The 12,052-nt window shown below is 34.1% G+C and overlaps 1 protein-coding gene across 3 annotated transcripts in view; it reads right to left on the reverse strand.

Moving 5' to 3' along the window:
• RICTOR (RPTOR independent companion of MTOR complex 2) overlaps positions 1–12,052 on the reverse strand; it is a 134,568-nt gene that overhangs the window by 61,760 nt on the left and 60,756 nt on the right. For all 3 annotated transcript variants that reach the window (XM_075540961.1, XM_075540960.1, XM_075540962.1), the window contains 3 exons: positions 11,476–11,607; positions 7,549–7,612; positions 2,661–2,787 (listed from right to left, as the gene is read on the reverse strand). In XM_075540961.1, the coding sequence (XP_075397076.1) occupies positions 2,661–2,787; positions 7,549–7,612; positions 11,476–11,607 (323 nt within the window). The remainder of the gene's footprint in view (positions 1–2,660; positions 2,788–7,548; positions 7,613–11,475; positions 11,608–12,052) is intronic.

Genomic DNA, 12,052 nt, shown 5'->3' on the forward strand with positions numbered 1-12,052 from the left:
AGGTGGTTCACTGGAGACTTATTTTCTCAGCCCTAATAAATTAAAAAAACAAAAACACAGATCCAGAAATAAGTTTTGGGCTTACACTAAATTCCAGCTCCAACTTAAGAACAATTAGTTCTTACATCATGACTCTGCTCACTACTCGTCCTCAGGAAGGGAATACAGAGACAGGTGCTATAGAAAAATGCGGTGAATTAATTAGATGGTGCCCAGTTATTAGATATAATACTGTCTGGGATCTTAAAAGTTTGTCTCCAAACTAGCAGCCATCTAAGTGAGATGTCAACTAAATCCACATGGAAGAAGCACACCATCATCACTTACACTGAAGGATTTTGAATAAGGTGACCAGATTTTAACATTGGTAAAGTGGGATGCAGGACACTATTGACAGGAAGAGGAGGGGGCACGGTGGGGGGGGGGTAGAGAGAGAAGTATTCTTGATAAAAAATTTGGTCTATATGGAGCAACAAAAATTTTCATAAAATGCAAAAATAATATATTTTTAAATTTCAACATAAGTACAATTTACAAATATAATACATTAAAAATATGTATAGTATTTTATTCTTTGGCATATTTCTCATGTGAGTGACTTTTTTTAGTAGATTGCGGTCGTTTAAAAGATCATGAAATTTTTCACAAGATTTTGTTAAATTATATTTCACACATAAAATGGCTTTCAAAGTCTCAACCCTTCATTGTGATTTTTCCGATGTCCACACTTTATTTACCACAGAAAAAACACGTTCAGTTGCAGCACTAGTTCCTGGTAAAGACAGCGCGTATTTCCACAATTTTTAGTGCATTATTGTATGGAACATGGTTTGTTTCAAAATGATGAAATATTTCTAACCATTTGTTCTCTATTGTGATTTTTGCTGATGCCCAAGATTTAACCTTTTCCTTATCAATATATTTTTTAATAATGATACCTCATTAAAATGATCATTTTTGAAATATTACTATATTGGAAATTTTGAGTAATATGATCGAATGATTTTTGCACATCATTCCAATTAAGTTCTTGTTTTAATGTAACCCAATGAAAATGTTCAATATCACTGTAATGTACCGTCCACTCTTCTAAATAAGCTATGCAGTTACTATAGAACATTTTAATGTGATTCATGATATCTGCACAATTTATTACACCTTGTTCTTCTAGCTGGCTTATATTATTATGGATACTTAACAGAAGAAAATTATTTTCTAACTGCTCTTGACACTGAAATTTTAAATTATTAACTTCATTTGCTACTTCGATTACCGTTTTCGTCATTGCCGATGCCAAAATTTGCCACTGTTGATTAAGTCCAAACAATGGTGGTCGAATTCTAACAACTGATCAGCAATGCGAACTTTGATAAGCAGTTCTCGATAATCTGTTCTCAACAATTATTTATTATTAAAGTTCAACATTATAAAATTAACAAAAATAATATAAAACTCATATCCTGGCGAAATAGCCACATGGCAGCCGATAAGCGTATATTCCCTTTCCGTTCTCCCTAGCTTGTCGTGCATTCTTTCCAAAAATAGGGACTTTTAAAAAATGACGCGGGACAAATTGTTAAAAATTGGGACTGTCCTGCCAAAAGCATGACATCTGGCCACCTCAATTTTGAAGTATATGACCCACGTCAAAGGAGGGATTCGGATCAGAGCCTAATGTGCGAGCATGTGGTTTGCAGAAGGCTATATGGACAGTGGGAGTCCAAGATCCACTTGTGGATCTACCTAGGAAATTAGATTTTCTAGTTTCTCGGTCAAGTGAAAATTATACTTCCCCCATAATTTATTTCAATGATATTTTAATATGTCAATTATCTTATAATTTTTAAAAAGTTTACCTCATCCTCTTCATATTTATATTAATTTTTTCTGAATTTTCATCAATAATATTTGTGCATTTCATTTTTCTTTCCATTCAATACAGGTTTCAACTTTAATAATAATCTACCTTGCTTTTAATTCATTAAGACTCATACCCTTATTGTGATAAGAGTTGTATGAGCCCCTAATAAAACGTTAAAAAAAAGACTCATACCCTTATACTGTGTTACTCCTTAGCCTGAAAATGACTTTTCTCCAATTCTTGAATTTCTTCACTTTATTTGCATTAGTTTGTTATAATAAAGTATGTATACATATTTATAACATATAACTATAGAAGTTAACTAACATATAATTTCATTATTATTTCTCTAAATTTTATGAAGTGACATTTCTGACCATGTTTCTAAAAACAAAAGGTATTATGATATGAACAGCATTTAAAACCCTCAGTGGCAGGGCTTGGTTCTATTTCTGTTTCTGTCAACTTTATTTTTAGTTCTATCCAAAGTTAATGTACCCTATATAATTTCTACTTTAGATGAGAAAACATACTGGGTTAAAATTTAAAATGATAATTTTCCCTAAGTAGAAATAATTTTTCCAAATTAGCAACAACTTTCTAAATGAAGTCTCAAAATGTGGAAAATGAATGTTATTTGGAATTATTAAGCTACAAGTCCTCTACTTCACCATAATGACTTACTTTTTCATACTTTTACACCAATAGCTTAAAAAAAAGCCATGTATTAAAGCCACTAAGAAATGTTAAGCATTCTCTTTAAAATACTACATTTTCATTAATTGAAGAAAATTCTGACCTAGTTCACAGATAATGGCAATGCATGCTCGAACCATTCTGTCTCTTTCTTGAAGTCCATCGTTTCCAACTGCTATTAACGAGTTGGCCACAGAGCTAGGAAATAAGGAAGCATTCACAGTAATCATCTGTAACAGGGAGAATCAGAAACAGAAGTTACTTCATAATGCACTTTTTAAAAAATGACTTGTGAAGATTGAGGTATTTAGACCACAGAATATTTATAAGTTACAGACACCTATTTTCGTCGGTGGTTTATAGAGACATTTCAAAGGTCGAATATACTGTAAAACCTATGAAAGCCAAAGCCTCTGTCAGTCAGAGCAAGAAAAGTTCAACTATTTCCCACTAGAAATAAGCAAGATTTCACTGACATGAGAGTAGCACTTATGAGATTTAGAAAAACAAAAAAAGTGTTTTCTGAATTCTGGCTCTCACAGATTTAACTGTAACTATTAATAAAATGAGGATGTATATATGACCAGGTACCTAGAATTTTAAGCATGAAATTTTATACTGTATGAATCTCGAATGTCTATTAATATGTAACTAATTCATCATGTGTGCTATTTAAGGGGAAACAATTTAAATATTTACAAATCAAATCACTCTTGTATGTGCAAAGAAATTCTTAAATTCTGAGTAGTTCCCAGAAAGTTTTGTGATTAAGTAAGGAAAAGGCTGTAAATGGAGTTAGACTAAAACAAAAGTTCGAGCCATAAAAACAATTTTTTGCCACAAAAAATCAGACACATGTGACCCAAAACAAAGACCAGCAATAAGCAATAGGTAATACATTTGTTGAATTCATAGAAAAGAGTGAGAAAAGAACTGAGTTCTCTAAGTGGAATTTCTGAAAATTACACTGAGCATGCACGACGAATATTAGAGGCAGAGCAATGAAAAGAATAAGGGGGAATAACAATTATTGCATTATAAGGCAGATGAGACAAAAATAGCCAGATCGCCTGTAAGTGGACTCTGAATGCCAAACAATGCAAGTTATACTTAATTCCAAGAGGGCTTGTGAAGCAATAAAGGACAGGAAGTAAGCTGGGGTCTCGTTCTAGTTTTGTCACTATGGAGCTGTGTATATAAGGAATCCAGTGATGTCGTGGGTTATGCACTGAACTGTTGCTAATCAGGTCAAGCAGTTTTAATTTAGCAGGTGCTCCAGCAGAAGGATGAAGCTGTACATTCAAGTAAAATGTAAAGCTTTGGAAGCCCAAGAGAGACAGTTCTACAGTGTTTTAAAGGGTCCCAACAATGAGTTGGGAACCAACTTGAGGATAGTGAGTTTAGCTGAGTATAAAGAGCAAGTGGTTGTATTGAAAAATTTCCTTGCAACTTTAAAAAGCCTGACCCTCCCCTCCCTTAATATGTGACTAAATAAATGATACATGAAGAATAAGGTGGCTTAAATAAATTAGATGGGAAGTAACTAAAATTTAGAATAAAGGTTACAGTAATAACAGTTTACAAGTGAGGAAATTACTACAGGGAAATAAGAGGAAAACAACAGGACGGAAGGAAGCTAGAATGTACATAGGCAATCAGGTGCAACAGAGGAAAAATAATACTGAGTGATGTCAAACATTGATGGATGAAAGAAAAGGAAGAGCAACATGAATATTCCTAATTATTCATAGCACTCCTAAAGTTACAAATTTTTGCTTTCCTTTTAAAAGATTTAAAATTTTGGGGAAAATATTTTGGATAAATGCATAAAAAGTGACCTAGAAATCAGAATATTTAACATGTATTTATACTATTTGGTTGTGAACTATTTCTGGCAAACAGAAATGCATCGTTTGGTTACTAAAAAAACGTTAATTAGGTTTTTGCTGCAAGAAGCCATTACTGATACATGAAAATGTTTTTCCCCCCTAACTAAATCCAAGGGGAACATTGTATCACAATTCTTCCTTTGAACCACCCTAGCAGGTATCAAAACACCAAGAGCAAAAATAACTGTCCAGACTCTGAGATTCATAAATGGAATGGTGCCTCGAATATCTCTACACTTCAGGAGACAGTAGAATAACATTTCTGTTATGGTGCTATTACACAACTTTCAACGTGCTGGGTTGTTCACCAAAAAAGTCAGCAGTTTAAAATCACCAATACTGCACAGAAGAAAGATGAGGTTTTCTACTCGCATAAAGAGTTACAGTCGCAAAAAAGAGGACCTGTTGCAGGACTGGATAGGGCAGAGGTTGTACACTGGTGCATATGGGAGCTGGAGGCACAGGGAATCCAGGGTGGACGATACCTTCAGGACCAGGGGAGTGAGGGGCGATGCTGGGAGAGTGGAGGGTGAGTGGGTTGGAAAGGGGGAACTGATTACAAGGATCCACATGTGACCTCCTCCCTGGGAGATGGACAGCAGAGAAGGGGGGGAACGGAGACTCTGGATAGGGCAATTTATGACAAAATAACAATCTATAAATTATCAAGGCCTCATGAGGGAGGGGCGTGCGGGGAGGGAGGGGAAAAAAAAGAGGACCTGATGCAAAGGGTTTAAGTGGAGAGCAAACGCTTTGAAAATGATTAGGGTAAAGAATGTATGGATGTGCTTTGTACAAATGATGTATGTATATGTATGGATTGTGATAAGAGTTGTATGAGCCCCTAATAAAATGTTTAAAAAAAAAGGAGGACCTGATGCAAAGGGCTTAAGTGGAGAGCAAATGCTTTGAAAATGATGAGGGCAAAGAATGTATGGATGTGCTTTATACAATTGATGTATGTATGGATTGTGATGAGTTGTATGAATCTCTAATAAAACTATTTTTTAAAAAAGTTACAGCCTCAGAAACCCACCACTGCAGTTCTAGTCGGTCCTATAGGGTCACTTAGAGTTGGAATCGACAGTGAGTTTGTTTGACGGCAGTGAGTTTGTTTATTGTTTACTTTTACTGATGGGTTTATAAGTGAAATTTTAATTTATATGAAACATAAAAGGTCATCAAAAAGGTAGAAGACTTTCAAGTAGGTCAGAGTAACAGTGGCTGCAACAATGAGCTCAAATATAATAACTGTGCAGATGGTACAGGACCGGACAGTGTTTTCTTCTGTTGTGCACAGGGCTACTAGTCATTGGAAATGACAACACCGTACACAACACAAAACAATTCTTAAAATTAAAATATCTCACATATAATCCAAAAGAGCTGAACTGAATTAATTCTAATGAAGCATACTTAGAGAGCTGGTCTATCTTTTGAAATCAGTTTCTCTCTAGGGCGGCAATTCAAAGTTTGGGGCTCAGGAAATTCTGAAGGCCGCACGATAATGCTCACAATCGTAAAGGTTTCATTGTTGGTGCAAAAACACAGAGATTGTCTTTTTTGTTTTTATTCCAGCAAAAGCATATAAGGAACATTTCAAAAGGTTCAATTAAATGTGATGTTGCTAAAGATTAAATGTAAAAGGAGTCGTTTATCAAGAGAGACATTAAAGAGATTTGTAGAAACTAAAACAAAACAATGCCACTCTTCACTAATTCTTTCCCAATTTTCTTTTAGAAAAGAGTCATGTTTATTAAAAGGTTTTTTAGATTTTCTGTCATGGGTTTATTATTGATTGTTAATAATAAATTTTATTTCTCACTCCAATTCCTAATGTGATGCTAATATGCCCCAAATCACATCAAAGATCATTTTAAAATTTCAAACAATCTGTTAAACAAAAACTCAACAGAACTTAAAGAGTAGATAAAAGGAGTTCTGAGGCCAAAACGTTATTGTAGATTCTCCAAAAACAAATCACCTTATATTGAATTCTCATAACATGAATCCTTCAGTAGGTAGAATTATAAGAGAGAGTTTTAAAAAGCTCCTAGAGGGGAAGTCTTATTATCCTTTAATTCTTTTCCCCATAAACTTTTTGAAGTCCCCTCATATAAATAAATAAGCAAAAAACATAATTCTAATTTTTCCAATTTAAATTTGAACACTAATGCATGGTCTCGATATAAGTTTACCTCTAAGCAAACTATCTTGTCCTCAATGTCACTCTTAACAAATATGCAAACTTGTTTTAAGATCAAACTCATCCCTTCACTATTTCTGACTGGCCCTTCCTGGGGTATTATTACTATGCACAAGCTAGACCATTGGAGAATAAAGGGGGAGCTTGTTGAAACACAAACTCAATAAGCCAACATGTTAGAATATGAATTCAATGAAAAGGTGGGAAAGGAAAAGAGTGGAAAAATTTAACTGCTAAATAACTTTAGACATTGTACATAAAACACAAATACAATGTATGATTCTCATGCATGCTGAGATGGAAACATGATACTTATCTTACTCAAGTTTATTCTTGGTTCACTCTGTTCCTCTGTCATTAGGGTATCACAGTAAACAACCAAAAGGCTTTCTTTACTTGAAGGACTCTCATGAGAGGCATTATGGATTGTTCTCAACATCCTTTTGTCCAATTTAGACTGTGACCTTTTATCCTGTACAATGGCCTGTATTGTTTATTGCTACTAGCACATGGATTGTAACAAATTCATTTTCAAAGTAACTAGCTTGTAACTATTTGGAACATCCATTTAATAGTTTTAACTCCAGGAATAACAATTAAGAGGAAATCAGGGTTAGAAAAGTTACCCTCTTTCCCAAAACAAAACAATATATACATATCGACAGAAAGGAAGATTCTTTGTAGTGGCCATTTTATAAGAAATCTTCTCACTATACCCAACCATACATCATTAAATAAAAATGTGTACTTATCTCAATCTAATTTATATGTGATTTAAACAAAATTAAAATGCTTAATGTATATTTCATCTTTATTGTTTTCACAAGACAGTGTAATCTAAAAATGTCAAACACTTAACAGAAATCCTAGACATTTTTATTAGACATATAGCATACCTTTCTTACTAATCGAAGTGCTTGTGTCCTTTCTACCTCGTTGCTCTGCTGTATGTCAATACACCTATATAAATACACAAAATATTATTCATTAAAATCTTAGTGAAATTTTGTTGTATGCAAGTTCTATTAAAATAGATCCACCTTCATTATTGTCTGTATGTTTTTAAAAAGTTTAATACATGCAATTTTTCAAGATGCAGAAATATTTATTTGGCAACCAATCTAGCTCTAGTAATAAATGCTTGTTGTAGTAAAACAACAATTTCATTTAAACTCTAGAAAAATATAACAAATAATTTACATGACTACTTTTATCTATACAGAAATAATATAGAACAAAGCACTAGACGTGAAATCTACTGAAAAATACTACTCGCTTGTGTTTGCTGAAACTCAAGACATTTTAATAAAAATGATGCATGGAGAATATTTTAAGCTTATGTATTAGTTGAATTCTGACAGTAACCTGGCCTAAACATAATATTCTAAGGTGAAATTAAAACTAGAAATCATGTGTAAACTACTTAATTCTATTTTATCTAAATATAATCCTAATCTGAATTCACCTCAAAAGTAATGTTTAATTAAATAATTCTACTGACATATCTCTGTAAAATTAATCAAATTATTAAATTTCTAAAAAGTTTTGATCTATGCATGTGGCGGCATAATCCGTTTGTATTTATGTTTAAGCAGCTTGCTGTTGAAATCAACAACTTATATTGCTTGCTACTTAACAAGCCTTTCTTCTATTTGAGTACTATTAATCTCTGGAAATTTTATTGAAGATTAATAGAAAAAGAAATTAATTTCTCTGTAAGAGAGGCAGGGACCAAACCATCCTCCTGTCAAAAGCCACAGTGGTGAACAACGTTCAGGTGAACTTCCTTGGCTAATATTGTCACTGTCACAGCTCAAATCCTAGTAAGGTGACATGTCCTTGAGAACAACAGAATCTTTTGTGTGGGGCCCCCTAAACGTCATCTTTGGCTGTTTCCAAATTAGCCCTTGCTGTAATGAATCCATAATCCGCACGAACATGCTTTTCTGAGATCTATGAGTCACTGTGGTGACTAATCAAATCTGAGTGGGGAGAGTGAGAACCCTTAAGTTATAAAAGTCAGAAATGAGGGTGACCCAGAGACTCCAGAGCGTGTGGACCGTGAACTCAAACTGTGAATTAGATGTACTGTTTCAGAGAATACAAAATTAAGCAACACTTTCATAAATGTTTAACAAAGAAAAAATCATCATAATTAGACAAGGATGTTATAAGATAGGAAGATGTCTCTCATGCACATAGTTGTAAAAATCTTGAGTAAAATATTAGCAAATCAAATTCTGTTTTATGTAAATATACATATGAACAAGGCATCATGAAACAAGTAATATTTATTCTAGGAATGTCAAGAAAAATTAAAAGGAACAACTTTAATATATATGGAAAAGATACGAAAAGTCCAGAGCAAGTATCATATATAATGGTGAGTACTGAGCATTTTTCATTTGAGTTCAGAAACTTACAGTAAAAAAACTTTAATTACATTACTACTATAAAAATACACTGAAAAAGAAATGCACTGGATTTGACAAATATGTGTAAAATCTTTACAACGAAAACTTTAAAATTAAAAAAGCTAAATTCATCAATAAAACACTTGGAAGATCCATGAAGATGTGAATTTGACCCAAATTGATCTAGAGCATGGGTTCCCAAACTTTTTTGTCCTTCTGTCCCCTTTTGAGAAAGACAACAATTACCACATCCCACAGCCCCAACTACTAATCAAAATCTTTTGCATCTCAGGGCAGTGTCGTCCACTTTGGGAAACACTGACCTAGAGCTTAAAATGCAATCCCCGTAAAATTCCCTGCAAATTTTATGAACATGGACAATTATCTGTGAAAATGTATGGTCCCGAATAGTCAGAAATAGCTAGTTTCAAATAGGAAAAGTTGGATGACCTGAAGAGATATCAAAACTTTTTTTCTGACCTCAAGATGACTTTATTCTTTTTTTTCTAACCAATACACTTTTATTTGTACAAACACACTTATGTGTGCAAGGCATCTCCCATGGTGTTGTTATTGTTAAGTACCATCCAGTTGCTTCTGACCCATAACGACCTTATGCACAACCGAACAAAACACTGCAAGATCCTTTGCTATCTTCACAGTTGTCCGTGTCTGAGCCATTGGTGCAGATACTGTGTCAGTCCATCTTGGTAAGGGCCTTTCTCTCTTTTTTTTAAAATTGTTAATCTTTTTATTGGGGCTCATAAGGCTCTTATCACAGTCTGTACATACATCAATTGAGTAAAGCACCCTTATACATTGGTTGCACTCATCATTCTCATAATTCACCTTCCACTTGGGTTCCTGGTCAAAACTTATTTAAGCTGCACTGATTAAAACTGTGAGAAATGAGCACAAAGACAAATAGACCAACTAGAGAGGAGAACCAGTATTCAGAAAAACAGGCATACATAACAACTGCTTAATTCCGAACAAAGGGGACACTGTAACCTGAACATCAATGAAAATTATTTTTAATAAATAGTACTAATCTGACAGGAATTTCATACCCATTTTTAGAAGAAAACACAGTACATCTTCCCAAATGACCAAAAGCCCTAACGAAAAATAAAAGACCAATATAACTGAGTTTATTAATTAAGAATTTTTGTTCATCAAAGACCCACTAAAAGAGAAGGCAAGGCGGACTTGGAGAAGATATTGTCAACACATATGCCTGAAAAAAATGTATATCCAGCACACTTAAGAACTCGTTTCTACAAATCATTAAAACAACAATTCAATTTACTAATGGGCAAAAGACAGAGTAGAGTGGCTATACAAACAGTTAGGCATATGAAACCTCATCTAAATCATTACTGATTAGGGAAATATAAATGCAAACCTTACTGAGAACTCACAATTAAAATCACATCAGAAAAGCTGTAGCTAAAAACTGAAAATGGCATGTGCTGATGAAAATGCGGAGTGCCTGGGCCTTTCATATACTGCTGGTAGGAGAATAATGCTTATATTACTTTGGGAAACTGGTAGGATATACTAAGACTACACAGACTTCATACCAAGCAGTTTGACACCTACACACACGCACACAACAGGGGATTTCCAAACATTTGGGGAAGAATGAAACTAACAGATGATGTAATTTTTCCACAAACATTTTGAAGCTCCCATTTGTGTGTGTGCGTTTACGTATCTCCAAGATAAATAACTGTGTATGTTCATTATGGCAGGCAGCTTTTCCTAAACAGTGAAATGCTGAAAACCACCCGCCTAGTTATCATCCAAACAGTGCTGGCAGAGCAGTGATGAAGTGCAGAGCTGCTAATGAAAAGGCTGGCAGCGTGAAGCCAGCAGTCCTCCAAGGGATGCAGACGTGGCAGGAGCTTGGGAAAGATTACAAAGTAGGCTCTCTTAAGAGCAGTTCTAATCAGACTTACCAAGTCGCTACGAGATGAATTATTCATCAGTTACTCAACAATTTCATCAACATCAATGAGTACATAAGCTACGTTCTACTGATAAAACAAAACACATAGTAAAAAAAGGAAACAGCCAATGTGGATGCATCTCACCAATACTGAAACAAAGAACACATACTATATACAAGTATTTCCAACATATGACGCTCAAAAAGAACAGAAAAAAAGTAGGCAGTCTACAATGAGAAAAAGCCAGAGTATTTACTTCTGAGAGGCTGAAAATGCTTATCTTGTTTTCAATGGCAATATATGTAGATATATATATGTATATATATATATATATATGCGAAAGACCATCAATGCTTTAACCACAAATCTGTATTCTTTGTTATATGATATAAACACTAAAACTCAATACCCCCCAAAATATATAAATAAATAACATGGACATAGTTAGAAAATTTACCTAGCTATTAAATAGTCCACTTTCAATTTTAGCACCTTCTGGAGAATATCAGAGTCTTGGATGAGATATCGAAGCGCTCGCAGCCCTGCCGCTCTCACTTCTTTAGCTTCATTCAGTAAAGCTAACCGCAGACTACATGAAAACAAGCACAGAGAGATTCTGTTACCTGCATTTCAACACAAGTAAAATTTTAAAGCCGTATTGTTTTCTTACCTAAAATATTTAACACTTTTTAGTCATATATGGCTAAGTCTATAAAACTCCATGGAACGTTACTAGTATTAATTTTTAACCCATACATGCTTGGTCAGGTCATACCAATCAATACATTAAGAGCATAGTTCTCCTTTTCATACTTTGTATTTTATTAACAATGGAAATTACATGTGCCTTTCCCAAGATATGGACCCCGGAGTTGGGCTACTTAATGCAAGGTTAAACAGCAGATCACCCCACCTACTCCAAGATATATGTCTGCTTCTACAATCCAATCCCTTCAAATTGGCTTCCTTCTTTATCCTCACAAGGAATCACTGGTTTTAGGCTAATAAATAAAAAGACTCTAAAGGCAATAGGT

Source organism: Tenrec ecaudatus, chromosome 2, assembly GCF_050624435.1.
Source record: "Tenrec ecaudatus isolate mTenEca1 chromosome 2, mTenEca1.hap1, whole genome shotgun sequence".
NCBI lineage: Eukaryota > Metazoa > Chordata > Mammalia > Afrosoricida > Tenrecidae > Tenrec > Tenrec ecaudatus.